Below are 20,153 nucleotides of genomic sequence, written 5' to 3'. Positions count from 1 at the left end.
GACCTCACTGGACGGCCCGCCACTTTTTTTTACACCTTAGTGCCGCTTAGCGGAGAGTGTGGCTGTGTAGAGGGGGTCTCCCCGAACGCGTGCGTACCTCAGAAGTTCCGGCACTAAGCACCGTCTCCTGTCCAGTGTCCAATTTGTATAGGCTATGCACTCCTTTGAACAGCATCTATCAATTTAGATAAATAATTAATGTTTTAAATCCGTTTTTGTTACACAGAAACATAATATGTGATATATAGCTTCGTTTAAATGCTTAATTTATAGTTTTAATGTGCAAATGAACCGTTTTTCAATGGTTTTCAATGGTTTCTTTTTACTCTAGAGGGTACTCTTATTCTGAAGAGATCGTCCACCGGAAGTCTTATATTTGCTCCGTTATATTTGCTGACTGAACACTGCTAGCTAGAAGCTACCACCGACACACAACTAACGGTACTATCAGCAGTCCACTGCCTATAGGATCTTTACTGGTAATCTACTTAGGGACTTGGTTTAATGAGAGTGTTTGTTTTCTGGATAGCTATCTAGTTTAGCTTGTCCTGTGTGTAGTTTGCCAGCAGCAGTCGACACAGGTTTTTTTTTAGCCATCTTGCTGGCTCGAGTTGTACTGCTGTGTTGAAGGGAGTTATTTTTTTTGTTTTGTTTTTTAAGTAGGGAATCTTGGGCTTTCGTGTATTTCATTTAGCTCGTACACCACACTATGCCATTATTTGTTCACTCGTGCAGGGGAAACGTCTAACGTTACTGGAGCAACACGCGAGAGAAAAACTACTTTATTGAACCGTGGGAAAGAAAGCCAAGCCACTGGGCTCTGCTCTGAAAGGACAATAGAGAACCTGAGACCTGCTGCTCAGCTGTTGTTCTGGCAACCACCGACGTTGATGAGTTTAAAGTACATAGCCAGTATAAAACGCTGCTTTTGATTGGGGAAAAAATTGTACATGTCGCATATGATTATAACGTGTATTATATATTTACGCCAGGGGAAATAGTAATCCCCCTTTTACCGAGGATTGACGTGAACCTCCCCCTGGTTGCGAAGCGGTCGATGCAGATGGCTGTGCGACAGGAGAAGGCTGCGCTGTTCTGAATCTGAAGAGATCCATCCCTCCCATATCACAACTAAACCACTTTAAATGCCAAAGAAGACACTAAGAAAAAATAAGCCGATAGATCGGGTGGGAGGGTAAAGACTCGGAGATTCTGCTCGACGAGAGAGAGATTCCTCACGGTACTACTACCAAGCCTGCCTTCCATTAGGTCCAGCCACCACCGCCCTCCTCAGCCATGGACCCCCCGAGGACTCGATCGCGGTCACGGTCTGGCTTTTACCATTTTAGCGTGAACGGCAGTGGTGGAGGCAACGGCACGAACGCCGTCGGTAACGGGAACATGATGAGCGCCAGCGGAGGGGTGAACTACCCGCAGCAGCAGCAGCAGCAGCAGGGCAACCCCGGGTGGGCGCCGCACCACGGAGGTCGGAGCTACCCGGAGAGCCAGCAGCAGCAGCAGCATAGCCAGGGGAGCTACCTGCCGGCCGGGGCACAGCGACACTCCTCGCACGGAGCTCACAGACACCCTGGAGCCGGTAAGCAAACAGGGCCCGATGCCTCACTTATACTAATCTAGAGATTCGCCATCACAAAATACACACACACACAGCCCTCGGGGGATGGAAGCAGACCGTTGGCGGTTTAACAGCCATTTAGACAATGTAAATAAAAAGGCTGGGTCCTTTCTCTGCCAGCTGTTGGTCGAACAGCCAGGCGTCAGGTGTTGTAGTGCCTTTTCTCTCGTTTAAAAAAAAAAGGGCAGGTAACTTGCATTATTACCCCTGTGTAGTAGCTAATATTTATAACTGTGTACTACAATGTGTAGATGTGAAAATGCACAGTGCAGGTGGTCCCTCCCCAGAATTCTCCGATATAGTTGGTGAGGACTGCAAATGTTATTACTGAAGTAGTCCAGGTATTGCAAAAATAAATAACATAAACAAGTGTGTAGTTGGCAATTGCAATGAAACGGCTGGGCGCTCTAAACATTTGGCTATAGAATAGGTGTCTAATATCAATAGCTGCCATTATAAACTCGGGTGACTTAATTGCAGCCTTGTTCACCAGAATATCTTCATATCTATAATGTTACACAAACATGTCTGTAAATTTGAAGATTAGCGAAAGCTATTCTAAAATCTCATAGTGAGCTGATTGCTTATTGCTGTGTATAGCAGACTGGATAAGCACATAAATGCTTAAATTGTAGAGTGACTTAAAAAGTACAGGAGTGTTTTCCATGTTTTCAAATGATCTTATATTAGAATTGTCTTAAAGGGGTATTTCACTTTAAAATAAAATAAAAATCACGGCCCCATGTCCTAATGCCTGAGGGTGCCATGATTTTTCTATTACTCCTTTAATTTATTTGGTCAGCTCCATATATGGGCACAAAAGGGGGCATGCCCATATATTGGCATACTGATGACATCAGCGATCTCCATATGTGGGCATAAAAGGGACAAGGACTGACAGATGCAGAGAGATCTCTCTATGGGCATATTGGTTGGGCAGTGCGACGTAGGTGTAAGTAGTGCCCCAAACTCTAGTTTCACAAAAAAAAAACAGTCACCACTCTAAAACTTTTTATATGGTGATATGATTCCGTATCGGGAAGGATTTTGAAGCGTTGTTGGGTCCATCCACCTCTACAAAGTAGGAGTAAATTATCTAGGAATAAGCATTAAACATATTGTTTATTGTTTATTTACCTTAATACTTTAATGCTGTCAAGTCAACTGTATCACTGTCCAGTAGTAAGTAGTGTTCATCAAGTCATACATGGCTAACTTCTGGAAAAACACTGAAGAACCATGCTATTATACCAGAGTAGAATTCCCCCAAAGGCAAAAGCAAAAACCCCTCTGCTAAGAATGAATGAATAGTCTTTTAATGGAGCCATCTCTTGTAATAGCGACGCTGCTGCCATCCAGACCGAAAATAACCCACATACAGGGAATACACACATTCAGCACATACACATGCATGCACACACACTGCACAGTAAAATCATTTGGGCTAATTTAACTGGACTAATTTTGTTTTACTGTCCCAGAGTTAAATTGACACTGAGGATTTTGCTGTGCGGGTGTCCAAACTGAGACAGAGATTTGTGTGTATGACAGTATAACTTAAACGCAGCGTCTTCCAACTGTTTGATCTTCTACAGATTCCTCTTCTCCAAACCCTGTGTGTACATGTGTGTCTTAATATGTTAGATTTAGGGGTGCATGTGGGATATGGGTGTGCCTATTTTAATGCATTAGATTTCCTGTCTGTGTCCTTGTTTGTGCAGCTCAGCATTTTATGCCTTTAAACATCACAGAGGAATGTGCCAGCACTGTATTTGAAGATGCTGAAAATGTCCCCTCATCTTCAGCTCTGTTACCTACTTTTATTTCTCTCTACTGCTCAGCCCTTCCCTTCACAGCATAAACAAACCCTGTGGCATGTTTTTAACTAGCCTAGCTGTAACAGTAATAGTAATGTTTCCATTTGGCATGAATAGCTTAGCACTTGGCAGTGAGGCCTAATTATTTTGGGCAACTACTACTGACTTATTTGTACTGTGCTGGTACCGTGTTTGTATTGTGTGTTTATATCTATGGACCACTGAACAAATAGCTGTTATAATTCTAGCAGCTAATGGGGATCTGAATAAACTAAACCTTGAGTACAACTACTAACACACAGGTGTCTGAGGTCCAGCACCCCTCAATCTGATCTGAACAGAGGAGCAAAGATAAGGCTACCAGTATATCGACACCGTTCTTCCCTGCCTGAGCTTCAGAAAGCCAGTCAGACAGCTTAAGTGACATATCCACGATATCCACAAACTACTTCGCAAAGTTTTTCTTTGAATCTTGTTGTTGTCATGTTGGCGTTCAGTTACTTGAAGAACCTTTTTCTCACTACTGTTCCTATAGTTGTTCCTATAAGGTCGCCACGGGTACTTTTGGCGAACGTATGGTGAATGCACGTCGGGGTGAGTTCAGTCGGCAGGTGGACGGATGGCAGGCAGGCAAATTTGACAGACAAAACGCGGCAATTTTGTCTCCCTTCCGCTCCTGTTATCTGCCCATGGGTCTTACGGACACTATGTATGGGCCTTAATCAGTCAGCCAGCCCTGCTTGCCCTCTCTGTTCTCTGCAGCCACTAGCTGGTTGTCTTTGAGCTGTCATTCTCTGCAGACCTCACAGAGCTCCGGAGTGGTGTCACAAAGAGAAGAAAGGCTTGGAGCACTCAGATCTGTTGTTTTTGAGGAAGGGGTAGGAAGCCAAAGAACAGGGTGGATTTTTGGAGTTTTAAGTTTTCATCAATGTTTAAAAGGCAACTGTCTGCTGAATCAATGACATTCCTCTTGAGCTGTGTGCCTGTTGCATGCATTAGTGCACACTTAGACTGGCAAACTGGGACCGGATTGCATGTTTTTAAGATAATTCTACGACATTATTGTATTATAAGGGGCTGTGAATTTGTGAAAGGTGTTAGATGTTTTGTTCACAACTCTTTCACGGCTTTCAGCATTTGAGAAGATTGCAATTTCCCAGCTATCTCTGGACTGTTTGTCTCTGTTTATGATGCCATGGAGAGAAATAGAAAAGCTTGCAGAGAAAAGGGATGATTTGCAATGGGGGCCATGAGCTGGCTTCAACTTTGTGGGGATGAGCCTTAGCTTGCTGAACCAACGAGATGCCCCAAAGGGGTAAATGTGCTTGACAAAGAGGTAGCTGTGTGTATGTGCACGCACAAGTCGATATGAGCAGCATGCAGCGAGTGCATTGCCAAAGAGGACGTGGTTTTCATGTGAGATCAGAGGGAATGATTTGTGTGTGAGAGCTGGAGAAGATGAGTCTAGGGTAGGGTGACATCTTCCAGAGATGACTTCCTCTCTTGTCTGCTCGTCTGAAGCAGGAAGTTCAAAAGGCCTACATCAAGCCAGACTCAAGTTGAGAATGGGGGGGGGGAGGCTGCAGCACTGGACGCCGCCATAATTAGCATTATGGTCTGTTCACCATTGGTTAACACAAGCCCACCTTATTGTTATTGCTGTAGAAGCGTGGCCTTTTTCTAGTTAGAATTGGAGCCTTAGTTTATAGTGTGGGGCAGGCCACCTAACCTTTCATTGTATAACATAACTTAGGCATTTATTGGCAAAATCATCCCCAAACATACGTTTGTGTGTGTGTGTAGGCATATTATTGCTGTTTTGTTGCTTTTTGCCTGTCCATTACAGTACATGTGTCTTGTGATGTTTTTGTTTTGCTGAGCCCAGTCTGATAGGATGCTGTTATTTTCTCTGTGGCCTGCAGGGGGAGTACTCCACTTCCACCCAGATGAGGATCGGGACAAGGTAAGGATGTAACTGGCTCTGCTTTGTGACCTGGTGTTTTCTCAAGCTGTATTTTAGTTCTCAACCAAGACTAAATTGGCTGTATAGACAGTTGGTCATACATTGTTTTCTTTTTCATTCATGTTCCCACACAGATGGAAGACAGTCCAAGTCCAAAAAGGCAACGTCTTTCTCAGCAACCCATGTTAGACCTAAGCTCTGGGCCTCCTTCTACTCCCTCATCTCCCATTCGCCCATGGGAACTGCCCCCCAGTCGTAGGCCACACCCTCACTACATGCCAGAGAGATGTCACACACCTGTTCGTAACCGTCGCAGGTAACTGTGTGTGTTTGTGTGGGTGGGGGCAGGGGGGGGGCGCGCATCTAATTCTATAGATTATGAGGTATTTTCCTAGTCACCAAATCAACAAATATGATAGTCTGTCCTGATGAAGGTCTAACGACCGAAACGTCGAATAATAAAGAGCTTCATTTTTTTGCAAGATCCAGACGGTGTGCGGTCCCATTCTTTGATCTAAACCATCAGAGATCTCCTCCATAATTTGTACATTTTTGACTTTTACGCACCTGTCGCTAACCTTTTGGGGTGTGCATCGGCCTCCTTCACAAAACCAAATCAACAAAGAAATACTCGAGTGTCTTTGAAATACTCACTTTGGTATGGATGTAAACGCACTCAGTGATGCATAAGCATGTGTGGATCATTAGCGTTAACTCATTTGTTGTTGATCAGTTTGTGTTGTATATTTCAAGATATAAATGGTAAGTCTACAAATCTCCCTTCCCCATTTCCCCCCTACTGTAGTCCTCCAATGAGACGCCAACGTGGCCGCAGAGACCGCCTGACCCGTCACCACCACCATCCCCCCCACAACAACCACCACCACTACAACAACAACAACAGTGGCCACCACCACCACCACCTCAACCCGCACCACCACCACCACCATCACCACCTACATCCTCACCACGGCCCGTCCTCCGGCCACCAGGACGAGAACTACCATCACCAGGCTCCTCCCCAGAGCTACATCCCCTACAGCCAGCAGTCTACCCGGGGGCCGGGGCCTCCCGGCCCCGAAGAGCGCCCCGGCTACCACCCGCCAAACCTCTCCCCCAGGCCCCTCCACCAACCCCCAAACCTGTCCCCCAGACTGCTGCATCCAGCGGCCCATCCACAGCATCCTCACCCATCTCACCCTCACCCGCCCCAGCAACAGACCAGCATGGTGCTAGACCTTCACGAGCAGGTCCGTACAACTAGACAGGATGAAGCCATGTCACTGTATGTTTATGAAGAAGAATTGAATTGACGATTGAAGATTATGCAACTTACATTGTCCCATGCGTGTGGCATGGCCATTGAATTAAGCATCTCATTGGATATGTTTTAACCTCAACTCGTTTATTTATCTAGGGTTCAGCTCCAGTGTCATACTCAGTCTCTCCTCCGGGGGCGCCGCCCGGCCTACCGCCTCGCTCTGCACCACAGCAGCTCCCAGCATGCTCAGTGGTCTTCAGTGGACAACACTACCCAGTGTGCAGTGTCCCTCCCCCCGTGAGTTCTGTGTGTGAAAGACAGACTCTCAGTCCATACCAAACAGAGTTGATTGTCTTCGTTATTATTTATGAATGATTAGTCCTTTACTGTCTTACATAGCACTTAAGCACTTGGTTTGAAGGAATCTTGCATTTGCATTTTCTTCTTTTTGATGATAATGGTATCTGTATTTAACCTGAGGCCGATTCTACAAAATGTCAGATGATTTTTGAAAAAAACGCATGTTGCAATGCTATGTCAGTGGTGCTCAAACTTTTTCATGGCAAGGACCCCCAAAATGATATGTATTTGGCCACGGACCCCCATCTCAAAATATTTTGTTTAGGGACCCCCAAAAGATATTAGTTACAAATGTTCGCTTTAAAAATATATAATACCAAGATTTTTCAAAAATAGCAGATCTACAAGTGTAGATCTGCTATTTTTGAATAGCCAAAGAAATCTTAAAATGACACAGATGCGTTCCAGGTCTTAATGGGTTAAAGGTTCAGAGTGTGGACTATATGGAGAAAGATGCGAATTCTGATATGAACATTTTTAAACCAGCAGTTGAGGGTGAAAGACTGAGCAACTACCTAAAATATATCCATGTTTTACAAACAACCTGCCAGAGACGAACGACCACTGTTTCTGTGCTGTTCTGTCTGTTGAGCTCCTCCGCTCCGTGGCCGAGGCAGCTGTTGGCCTCCGTGGCTCGAAGCAGAGCTCTGACTCGCTTTGAAGTCGGTTTTGCAACCCTGCTGATTTATAGCGCCGTTACTGCTGCTCTGCCTGGATTACGCTTTTCTGTTCAAACGCAAGATGTCATAAATGATCTTTGTAGCCTACCAGCCTATGGTTTTAGCACAAACTGCTACAACCAGGAAATGTGAGTGATGCATGCAGCGCTGCTGACAAAGCCAGCTTGTCAGACCCTGTAAGAATGGTGAAACCACGCCCCATCGATACAAAAACATGAATATGAATTAAATATTTCTACGTCACTGCGGACGGTGGTACAGAGTGAGCCAAATGGTAATGAGTTGCGCCAAATACTTCTTTTCAGCCCAGGAACAGGAAAACTGCAGATTTAGCTCCAAAAGTAGCAGCAAGCTACCAATGCACAAAACTATGAAGACATTTTCTTAGAATATTGTTCCCTGTCACAAGCAACTCATTTATATCCGTTAACATAAAAAGTGGTTTTGGGTGTCCTGACCCTTTTTTAATTGTGACATGCACATGATATTCAGTGCATAAAACATCATTCCCTACATGTCTGAAATGCTAAAATGTTTTCCCTCCCTGTTCTTGTGATCTTCCCCTCAGGTTCTGCAGACCTGCTCTGTGCAGCACCTGCCCATGCCCTACCCCTTCCCCTCATTGCTCTCCAGTGACCCGGCCTTCCTCCTGCCTCCACACCTCCCTCCCCCTCACCTCTCCCACCACCCGGCTCACCTCCCACAGCCTGGGCAGTTTGGCCACTATCCTACACAGCAGGCTCGCTCGGTGAGTAAAGGGATGCACATAAAGCCTGACTTGCATTTAATTGTGCGCCAGTATTTTTGGTGCAGAGTTAAAAAATAATTAATATTAACCAATAATGAGGTGCCCATAATAGGGACGCCGGTATGAAAGTGATCCTTTGTGCATAAGACTTCCTCCACACCTTATTTGTTGCGTGATTTGCAGAATTACATTTTATTCCCTTCACTGTACACAGGAGAGACTGGGGTGTGTGTGCCACCCCGGGTGACATCATAAAACAATAACGGTCCTTTCTGTCCTCTCCTGTATCCCTGAATGCCCCCCCACACCAGCCATTACAGAGGATAGAGAATGATGTGGAGCTGCTAGGAGAGCACCTGTCTTTGGGGGCAGGGCTCCACTACCCCCCAACCGCCCACCCAGCCCTCACCCCACACTCCGCACAGCTTCACTTCCTCGCCCATGATCCTCTACCACAGGAGTTCTTTGGTGTGGTGAGTGACCGTATTTTGTTTTCTCTAGGATGTTGGGTCTCTGATTATGGGTAGTGATGCATTCTTTTCACCTTCTTAAAACGGAGTACATGTTTTTAAAATGTACCTGCCAAGTTTAGTGAACTGATCTAATTATTTTTCACCAGTCCTATCCAAACTTCATGCCTCGGCGGATCCCAGGGCGGCGTTACCGCTCACAGCAACCACTGCCACCTTCGCCTTACCACCCCAGCTTCCTGCCTTACTTCCTGTAAGTAGATTACTGGTTTGAAAATTGTCTTAAAAAGACAATAGTTAACAACAACAACAACAACAACAACAACAACAACCTAGATGCACCAAAGATAAAATGAGTTGTCTTTCTTCTAGATACTACGTCCCACATAGGGCTGTCAGTTCTCCTCTATAATCCCATTCGAATTTCAATGCTTTATTATTTTTAATATTCGAATATTTTCGAATATGTTATATAATATATAATTATATAAAATCATGTATTTTTTTATGTAAATTGTGTAAATTGAATTATGTAAATTTAGTACAATAATAAACATATACGTGCACACATACAAATGCTCTAATAACAGGCTAAAGAAAATAGTGAAACCAACTATATTAGTTTATAGTTATGGTTATGGCTTTACTTTATATATTTAGTTCATTTTCGGGTTTTTTGATAAGGAGAGAAATATTAGGCAACAACTTCTTACCACACGTAAATAATGTCTGCATGTGTTCCGCCTACAAGTGCCTGTTTTGAGTCGCGCTGAGAACACAGCTGACCTACAAGCCCACACAGCGTTGCATCAGCCAAGCTTGTGGTCTTGCAGATCCGAGGGGCGGAGCTACACTACAGCTCCTGCACATTGATGAAGGAATTACACACAGCTGTGCGAGTGGAGTGTGCAGACAGGGAGGAGAAGGAGAGCTGATTTTCAGCTTTCACTGTTGTGATAACTATTCAAGTTTTTAAAACGTAACTTTCTCTGTTACTATAAACAAGTGACGTTTATGGGGGGAAACATGATGAAAGCATTTGTTTTCACATTGGTAGGTCAGGGAAAAAAAATAATATATATATATATATATATATATATATATATATATATATTTTTTTTAACTATATTCGAATGGCAATTTTAGCATTCGAATATTATACATTTTTTTCACATTCGAATTATTTTCGAATAGTGAAATTCGTTCTGACAGCCCTAGTCCCACAATGTTTCTAGTGTCTCACTCTATACAGTTTGTTAACTTATCGCTTGGGTAAATGACATTTCTTAACTTCCACTTGTTAAACTTTCCCTCAGTTCAATGCTGCCAGTCCAGCCCACAGGTCCAGCGATCAGTCTAGAGCTTGATGTGGACGATGGAGAAGTGGAAAATTATGAGGTTTGACCTGTTAATCTATGTGTGTCCCACTCTTTTTCCTCTTTGTGCATTGAAGACAGAAATCTGAGCCTTGTTATTTTGTTACATGTCATACAGGCTCTCTTGAACCTGGCTGAGCGCCTGGGAGAGGCCAAACTCAGAGGCCTGACCAAGGGAGACATTGAACAGCTGCCTTCCTATCGGTTCAATCCCAATAACCACCAGTCAGAACAAACACTGTGAGTACTGCTCTATTGGAATTAGGTATACATCCCATATTGGTACATAAATTGCCTGAGTCCTAAGCTGCTTTTAGTGGGAATGTAGAAACGGGATTGCCCATATGGCCGGAGCTTGGTGGACTTCCATTTAGACTGACACCACGCAGTAATGTGGGGGAAAAAAACGTGATGTAGTAGTTATTGGAACATCTGGTTTAGGGCTGCAGATGGCAAAAATAATTCGGATTATTTTCATCATGATTACAATTAACTAGTACTTCTTGGGAATTTGGTGATCAAAAGTTACTTTTTGTATCTTAGCATCTTGTACTTCAAGGCCTACAAGGACAGCATGTAAAAGAAAATATTTGAAATGAAAATTAAGTGTTGCTTTGTCTATATGATGATTCTACAGTGAGCATTGACTTAAACATAAACTACTATAATCAGTCATTCACAAAACATGATTATGCATGTAGCTTTAGCCATTCTATCTTGCACTAAAATTACTTTTGTATCTTGCAGGTGCGTGGTGTGTATGAGTGACTTTGAGTCTCGCCAGCTCCTGAGAGTCCTGCCCTGTAGCCATGAGTTCCATGGCAAATGTGTCGACAAGTGGCTCAGGGTGAGTTCATTCATTCAGGTGGCCACGGTGTAGTCTGCTGACTCACGCCTGCTCTCTGTAATTCTTATTTCAGGCTTCAGTCAAGGTTGAGACATATCAAGCATTTGACTCCTCTACACTTTTTTTGACAGCAAGGTCAAAACATAATGAAGTCTTTTTTTCTTCTTCTCTATTCAGATATTAATATATATCACAGTGCGAAACCCAATTGTATCAAAACACTGTTTACTGCTATTTATATTATTGTATCACTACATCATGTTATATCATTGACCTAAATAGAGCTATATCCACAAGGATAGGATGATTTAAAAAAGGTTATGTGGAAAACTATTTAAACTGGCAGAGTGATGCATCGCTTTACCTGGGTTACGTAATATGTTAAGTGATAAACTAGTTTTAATTGAATGCATGAAATAATAAACTGCTGGTGTTTCAGTAGTGCAAGCGTAAAATAAAGTAGTAGCGACGCTGCTCGGCGCTCGTTGAGACTAGGATCAAGATACCGAGGATTCGTCAGTGATGTCACAGGATTTTTAACTCAACTTTTCTGTGTGGAAAAGACTGGTTCTAGACGTTGCCTGCGTATATTTGTACAATCCATAAACTAGGAATTTCCGGCCGCCTTCTCACGGCCCTGTGGTACATGTCCCACGGACCGGCACCCGTCCGTGGCCCGGTGGTTGGGAACCTCTGGATTAGAGAGCACATTTCATTTCTCTTCCACAGTTTGACTTACTCTCGCAGCCCTTTTTGCCTTGATTGAAGCCACACAATATGAAGGATGTAAGAGTCCTTGGATTCACCACAGAGAAAGTTTATAATAACCCCTCCTGAAGCCCAGAATGACAATGGATAATAAGCCCTGGGAATGCCTTGACATACTTGATTATCCACTGAAAATGCTGTTGGAATATAGCTATTGTTCACAAGTTACATTAACGTGGCACTTCATGATAGGACACTGAATGGTAGTCATTTTAATCACAGCTTAATGAAATGATGTGCGAGTTGGGTGCTAAGCTTTTCCCCAATGCTCAGCGAGGGATACCACTGGATAATTTGTTAGAGCAATTAAGTTGTTTTATTCACTTAGAGTAATTCGTTTTATGGGACTTTGGAATCACAAATAAGCACTACAATAAAATACCCAATGAGCTAAATACTGTAGTGAAAATATTAATAAGGGAATCGATAACTATTTTCTGTTATCAGCTAAATGCCCATAACATTTTTGACTGCAATACTATTGCACCGTAGGAGGATTGGAAGCCATTCTCTCTCGTGCCACCGAAGCAATGAATTTACTGTGAAAATGTGCCTAACATGAAGCCTCCTCCTGTGCTCTATCCATCTCTTCAGGCTAACAGGACGTGTCCCATCTGCCGAGCCGACGCCTCGGAGGTCCAGAGAGATTCAGAGTGACCACAAAGGGGATTATTGTAGACACTCCTTACTGTCCGTCAAACTGTTCTAGCACTGCCCCCCCGTGTTAACACGCATGAGGACATGCGCAGATTGCGCACGCACACACTCTTTCATCCAGTAGCACTTTTTCCCCCACCCTCCTTCCCGTTGTCATTAATTCTCTTAATTCTAGTATTGCCTCATCTGTGTATTCCTCTTTTATTTCTTCCATATATGCTTTCTGTCATGCCCGTTTATTTTTTTCTGTGAACCCCCCCTCAAAGCCCTCCTTACATTTCTCCTCAGCTCTGAATGTCCCTCAGATTGACCCACCCTCTGACATACTCTTGTGTGTGTGTGTGTGTGTGTGTGTGTGAGAGAGATGTGTGTGTGTGTGTGTGTGTGTGTAGTTGCAGGCATTGTTTACGCAACCCTGCGATTCTGGGCTTCGGTACATGCCTACGGTATGACTGTGTATGTGTGCGAGAGTGATCAATCTGTGCTGTCCCAGAGCATGCCTGAGTTTCTGTTATGTATCGGACAAGAGTAATGAATGTCTGACTTTTTGTTCTCATGAGTGACTGATTGTACTTACTGTTTGTACATGTATGCACTGTATGTATGTATGCCTAATATATGTGTGTGTGTGTGTGTGTGTGTATATGTAATACACTTTTCTCCTTTTTAATTTAGTTTATGACACTAAGGCTCCATGCTGCCGCTTGGAGGCCTGATCAATCTGTTTCTGTTTTAATTGATCATTTATTAGTATTATTACTGATTGACCATTATTATAAGCAATTGTTTTTCCTGCCTGGCAGTTACCTCATCATTCCGTTTTTGATTATCATTTACGACAGCACGCTTCACTGTACAACTTTGAAGTTAAGCGCATTATATATTTTTATTTCCTTTACTGTTTTATCAAAGATGAGTTTGTCTGTGACTTTGCAGTGGCACATGTGTTCTATACATATATCTATACATATATATCTATATATATATATACTGTATAAATATATGAATATCTGTATACCAAATAAAAGGCTTGATATGAACTTTCTAAAAACAGCTTTTTGTACAGTTTTTTTCAAAAGAGTTTAATTGTTGGATGTGTTAGAGTGGTGGGTCGTTAATATTAAACATGATATTGCACACGTTATCACTGGCTTCCTGTTGTATTTTGTTTTGTGGAATTTGGGTTTTAAGCTCCAATACCACCAAGCTACCATTAGGTGGAGTTACTGTACAAATCTATTTTAGATCCGTTTTAAGTGGACCTGTAGATCCATCTAATAACATGCATTAATGAAGAGAATGTGTTTAACATTAGGTGTTTAACATTAGGCCTATGTGGTAAATCTATAGTTCAGTGTGGATGTTTGAGGGGAACAAATCATTAATAAAAATCACAGTGTGAAGTGGGCGGTGTGGTCACAGTGGTCATCACAGTGATGGAAGTTCACTTAAAGAAAAGTAATATTGTGGACCAACCATTGTACACCCCTAACTTAAAAAAAATCACAGTGCAGCGAATGTCGATGTCCAAACCTCACATATAGGGGCGGTTTCACCGCCCAAAAATGGCTTTATTGGAATTCATATAAAAATGAACCATAACAGCGCTTGGGTTACGCAGAGGTAAACTGTCTTGTCCACCACTGTGGAGACTGGGATTGAATCCTCCGCTGTGACTTCGGCTTGGCTGGGCGTCCACACGAGTAGGCCTATAATGGCAATGTTTGCTGGAGGGAACCTGGACGGGGAGGGCAATCCGTTGCCTCACCAGTAGCTCCTACAGGTCACACAGTGGCACTATTGTTTTTTCCCCCAGGATAGCTGTGAAAGACTTCAGCTGAGATGGCTTGTTATTGGCCGAGATGGGAGGGAAGGGTCGGGAGCTTCATCATGTGATAATAACCTGTTCCTCCACCATGGCTTGCCAACTCCGCCGGTGTGATTGTTGATGTGCAACGCCATCGGCTGTTTGTAGACACCCGCTTGCCAAACGTTTCGCAGGTATGGCAACAGCGGGGCCTCGAGGCTCATGATGCGTGCCTGCGATATTGTCAAGTGATTTAAAAGTTGTGCATTTGTTGTGAAACATGGCACATATGTAGGATGTTGACAAACACAAGCACTCTTCTTGCCCAGCCATCCTCAGAAAAACAATGGCCTACAGGTTAGCAGGGAATGTTGAACTGAAGAGTAGGGTGTTCTTCTGCTCATGCAACATGCTCCTGGTAAAGTTCCTCACTAGCAGATGAAACCAGTATAGGTGAAGGGGGAAAACAGCAGTGTGGGAAATTAAAAAGTAACTACCGGTAGTCTACCGGTATAAATATTAAAGCCTAACAACCAAATATCTAATGATCTAAATTAAAACAAAAACAATTGAAGCTAATTTCTGGTACATTTTTTCTCTTTAATGTAGGCATACTTGCTTTCAAAGCCATTTGCTGTGCAGACTGTCAGACATGTAGTAGCACATGCTTGTTCCCCCTGGCTGCCTACCTCCCCATATTCCTTCTAAGTGCATGTCTGTTTCTGGCTGTGTGCAAGGCACTGTTTCCCTAGCAGCACACATCTGCTTTCCTACCACCACCTGTCTGTTGCCAAGCCTTATGTCAACAACAGATATAATGTGTGTGATGGGATGGTTATCTCTATGGTGGGACTGGTCTTACTGAGATAGCACATAATTAGCCTACTCTAATACCCTACAGTACATTAGGGGTCTTCAACAGGGGACCCTTAGGGGGTCCTCAGAGTTATACAGAACTTGAGGCAAAAAATAGCAGCTCTACAAGCTTACAATGCCTCTACAAGCTTGTAGATCGGCTATTTTCGGCAAAAAGGTTTAGTGTAGAGGGAAAAAAGAGCAGATCAAGTACAGAGTGAAAGGTCAAGTTTACTATGTGTTGAGGCTTTTAAGTGGTTAAATGTCTGAAAAATACAATTTAACATGAATCCAACATGATAGTTCTGTCAAACATGTCTATGAAGCAATCTATGAAATCTATGAAAAAGATGAATCTGCAACACAGTTTTATACAATATGTAGTGGGGTGGTCTCTGCTTCATCTCTCTCAGTATAAGGGGTCCTTGGCCTGACAAACCTTGAAGACCCCGGCCCTATATGGACACAATGTGTATTCCTCCGCCGGTGACAGCCGTGGTCGATGGTATAATGTTTTCGGGTAGTACAATATACGAAGTGAAGATTTTGATGGTCAAAGATCACGGTCACTGTGACCACCGGAGGAACGACTGGAGGGTATATGTCATTACATCTGGCACAAATGTCCACTTGGACTCAAGGATGAACTGATTAGAATTTAGAGGTCAAAGTTCAAGGAGACTCACTGTGACCCTCACAAACCAGGTGCTTGGCCATAGACTTTCACGCAAAAGTCTACCAGGATAAATTGAAGTGATGACATTTTATGTCCAAATTAAAGGTCAAAGGTCAACTACCCTGATACACGTCTGCATAAACACACTTCTGGCTAATAATTAACACCATAACTGAGGACCAGAAGAGGGATTGTGACCAGCTTCTTTGCAGCAACATCCACAGTAGACTCTACTGTGAGTACTGTCATGGCTACAACTTTGTCTTTTGTCAGCATCAGCTTTATTGGCCAAGCATGAGAACACATACTATATGTGTACAAGGAATTTGACTCTGTCTTTCAATTGCTTCAATGAACTTACACACAACCGAGACCTCTACCAAAGTGTCATTGTGGATGAATATACATCATTCATCCTCATTATAAATATGTATATACTAAGCCAGGGAATGTTTTAAAGTTTGGTTTATTAACTACCCCAAATTCCCTATTCTGGGCGTGTCATTATCAAAGATGCTGAAATGACAATTTCTTAAATTTATTCCAGCCAACCAACTTACACTTTGTACTGAACACTTCAGGCATTGATAACCTTGTTTTCACCATCTATGTAGTCATTTAGGTTACAGAAGCTGTCACTTTGATCATCAACTTCATGTTCAAATGTGTTTACCTGTAGTCTACAGGTAAACACATGATCTACAGGCTGTAAATCATATGTCACACTAAACAAAAATTGTGCTAAATAGTGCTAAAAGTGGTTCTTTGAATCGTGATTATGTTTTACTAGACTCAGGTTCTGGCCGCTACACTACCCTCACACCTACGTGGCACCGCCGATCCAACCAATATGTCCGAGTCTGTGCTCAGGAATGTGTCAAAAACAAAAAAAGTCTCCATGAATTCAAGGCTTCATGGAGTGTGTAATTGATAGAAAACTAGAAAAAGTGCTCCTCGGAGCACAAGTCTCCGCCAGGTCAGGTAGGTTATTATGGCCTCCTGGTGGTGCTATAATAGGCCAATGTGAAAAGGGTCCCATTTCTTCTTAGGCCTTTCACAGCAATCGGACACTGCATTCATGATTTGAGGCATTTTGTTCGAAAAATCTGGTTTGCTAAATTAGACCTGCTGGTGGCGCTATAACAGGCCAATGTGAAAAGGGGGGCATTTCTTCCTCGGCCTAGTGGGAATGTGCGTGCAAAATTCATTTTTTTTTGACAGAATCTGAAGGAGTAAGAGCAAAACAAATGTTTTACAAAAGTCAGCCTCCTGGTGGCGCTCTAACAGGCATATGTGAAAAATGCAGGGCAAAGGTTTTTCCTTGGCCTCTAGGGAGTGTGCCTGCAAAGTTTCACGCAGATTGGTGCAGTTATAGGTAAAAACGTGAATCGGCCTGTTATAGCGCCACCATGAGGCTGATTTGAAAGTTTTCAAGTGGCATTTCTTCATGGGCCAAGTGGGAATCTATGTGGAAGATTTCACGGAAATCGCATGCTGCGTTCATGATTTGAGGCATTTTGTTCAAAACAAACCAATCCTGCAAACTTTGGAAGCCAATCTTAACCAATCAGGATGGAATATAGTCAATCGGACAGATCCGTGTTGATCACATGACTATAGAGATACTGTGTACCGATTCGCGTGTTGTTTGGACAAAATCTGTAGGAGTAATATCCAAAAATGTGTTTTTCAAAAGCCGGCCTCATGGTGGCGCTATGACAGGCTGATCTGAAAAATGTGGGGCAGAGGTTCTGCTGTGGCATCCAGGGAGTGTGTGTGCGCAGTTTCACAGCGGCCGGACCAACGGTGGCGGAGATTAGCTGGTCGCAGACAGAAGGACGGACGGACACACGGACGGACGGACGGACGGACAGGGGGCAAAACATACTCTCTCGCCATGCCTTTCGGCCTGGCGGAGATAATAATTAGATTTAAAGAACAACAGTGGTGTAAAGTAACTAGCTGGCTGGCTGGAATGACCAGCAAAGCCAAGCTGGGAAGCTGGGCTTTGCTGGTCAGTCCAAAAGAACACTTTAAAGCGCTAGAAGACTACATCTATACATTAAACATGTGATGGTGTAGTGGACTAATGCTCAAACTCTCAGCACTGGGTTTCCATTTCAAGTCCCAGACCTACTGTAGTTGAATGTGAAATTATACATTTGAAAAGTACTGAGTAATGGTGTAGTAATACTCAATCTTTCAGCAGAGAGTTTCAATTGTCAAGTTTTGCCAGCTAAACTACAAAAAAATAACTAAAAAGCACTAAAAGACAAATTCCGGGTAGAATAGTAAAGTTACATGATGAAGCTCTAATATGCTGACGTATTTCAACTTTACTAACTGAAGGCTGACATAAACACTTCAAGAGTACAAAGAGACATATGATGGGAGTGGCTGAGAGATGGTGTCTCAGTGCAAAGATTCCATGTTCAAATCCCAGTCATTCTATGGTTCATTGCTTTTCAACTTTACTAACTGAAGGCTGAGATATAAACACTTCAAGACTACGGAGAGTACATGTTATGGGAGTGGGTGAGCGATGGTGTAGCGGGCCAAAGATCAGACTCTCAGCATGGAGATGCCATGTTCAAATCCCAGTCATTCTATGCTATGGTTCATTGCTTTTCAACTTTACTAACTGAAGGCTGACATATAAACACTTCAAGAGTACGAAGACACATGTGAAGGGAGTGCTGAGAGATGGTGCAGTGGTCTAAAGGTGACTCTCCATCAAACAGACTCGTTCAGACTACTTCAGACTGCAACAGACTGGTATTTGGTTGGCAAAAGTTGGCATTTAGTCTGTCAGCCGACGTGCCCATTGAAATGCTAATGCCCAGCCCAATGTGGGAACCCATCGACAAATAAAAAGGAAAAACAGCGCCCTCTGCTGTTCTTGAGAGATTACTTTCAGTCTAGCCTGACAGCGTTGCCAGGTCTGCTTTTTATAAGCGACTTTGGGCTTGTTTCCCTGCAAAGTCACTTCTAAATATAGGGATGTTCCCAGCGTTTTTTCTTTTTTTCTTCACTGACGTGCAGTGGTGTAAAGTAACTAGTACATTTACTCAAGTACAATTTTGAGGTACTTTTACTTTACTGGAGCATTTCCAATTGTCTATACTTTTACTCCACAACAATTATTTGAAATGTTTAGTTACTAGTTACTTTGCAGATATAAATCATTATAAAACATACATTAACCACTTTAGCCCTATTTTATACCTATAAGCTATTTGAAAATAGCAGATCTACAAGCTCACAACGTGTTGCGATGCACGCGTTCTGAGCTTGTAGATCTGCTATTTTCAAACATTTTAGTACTTTTACTTTTGGTACTTTAAGTACATTTTTATACCAATACTTTAGTACTTTTACTCAAGTAAATGTTGAATTCCGGACTTTTACTTGTAACAGACTCAGAGTACATCTATTGCATTGATACTTTTACTCAAGTAAAACATTTGAGTACTTTTTCCACCACGTACTGCTGACGTGCACACAACATTTTTGAAAACGGTTATTCGAATAATCAAAAATAAATACATTAATTAATTTATTGAAATTAACACCCATAAAATAGCCAAAACTGAGCACATTTCGATCTATAAGGCCAAATCTAATTGAGTATATGAAAGCCAACTAAAATCTTTATACTATTGGAATCTTACACACCTGCTCCCAATAAATTACATCACCACAGCGCAAAAGTAGGTCAAATCAATCAATCTCTCTCTCTGGGAGCGACAACGAGAAACAGTGAATGTAGGTTTTCATAGACATGGTCGCTTGTTTCTCTCACATAATCTGGCAACACCGACAACCCTCGCTGCAGTGTTGATGTCACTTCTTCTCTGCAACATGGCTACTCCCAGTCGGGCCCCAGTCGGCCAAATAACTGAACATGTTCGGTCGGCTCTGGGTCGGCCGAAAAGGTCCCGACGGACCACCCAACGGACCCCTAACCGACTGGACGACTATATCGAACGCTTCCCGACACCAAGTTGGTCCAAAGTCGGTCTGGTGGAGAGTGGGCTTTAAGGTCGGACTCCCAGCACAGAGATTCCATGTTCAAATAGCAGAGGCAACCGATCAAGCACCCAGACCACTGCACCAACGCACCTTTGGGCCCTCGGCAGGTGTCTCTTTGTGGTTTTGACTTGCTTTTTTGTATTTTGGCCTTGAAAATGTCAAAGTACTACAACACTGAAGTATGTGACGAGTGGGATTTG

At 43.0% G+C, this 20,153-nt stretch overlaps 2 protein-coding genes across 2 annotated transcripts in view; both read left to right on the top strand.

Moving 5' to 3' along the window:
* The window catches only part of LOC308075896 (uncharacterized protein), a 39,153-nt gene extending 20,027 nt beyond the window's left edge, over window positions 1-19,126 (top strand). Inside the window, exon 9 of the transcript XR_013932232.1 lies at window positions 19,007-19,126. The gene's annotated coding sequence lies outside the window, so the exon portion shown is untranslated. The remainder of the gene's footprint in view (window positions 1-19,006) is intronic.
* LOC308076025 (E3 ubiquitin-protein ligase RNF38-like) lies at window positions 416-13,727 on the top strand. The gene is made up of 12 exons (XM_080416095.1): window positions 416-1,597; window positions 5,376-5,416; window positions 5,551-5,732; window positions 6,222-6,666; window positions 6,834-6,974; window positions 8,286-8,465; window positions 8,777-8,938; window positions 9,085-9,188; window positions 10,252-10,333; window positions 10,430-10,551; window positions 11,059-11,158; window positions 12,521-13,727. Exons 1-12 carry the CDS (start codon window positions 1,297-1,299, stop codon window positions 12,581-12,583), a joined length of 1,923 nt encoding a protein of 640 aa, XP_080272221.1. The 5' UTR covers window positions 416-1,296; the 3' UTR covers window positions 12,584-13,727.
* Window positions 19,127-20,153: the final 1,027 nt, after the last annotated feature.

Source organism: Gymnoscopelus braueri (assembly GCF_963280865.1).
Source record: "Gymnoscopelus braueri genome assembly, chromosome: 20".
NCBI lineage: Eukaryota > Metazoa > Chordata > Actinopteri > Myctophiformes > Myctophidae > Gymnoscopelus > Gymnoscopelus braueri.
Note: the sequence above shows the minus strand (reverse complement) of the source record. Positions and strands in the feature narration are given on the sequence as shown.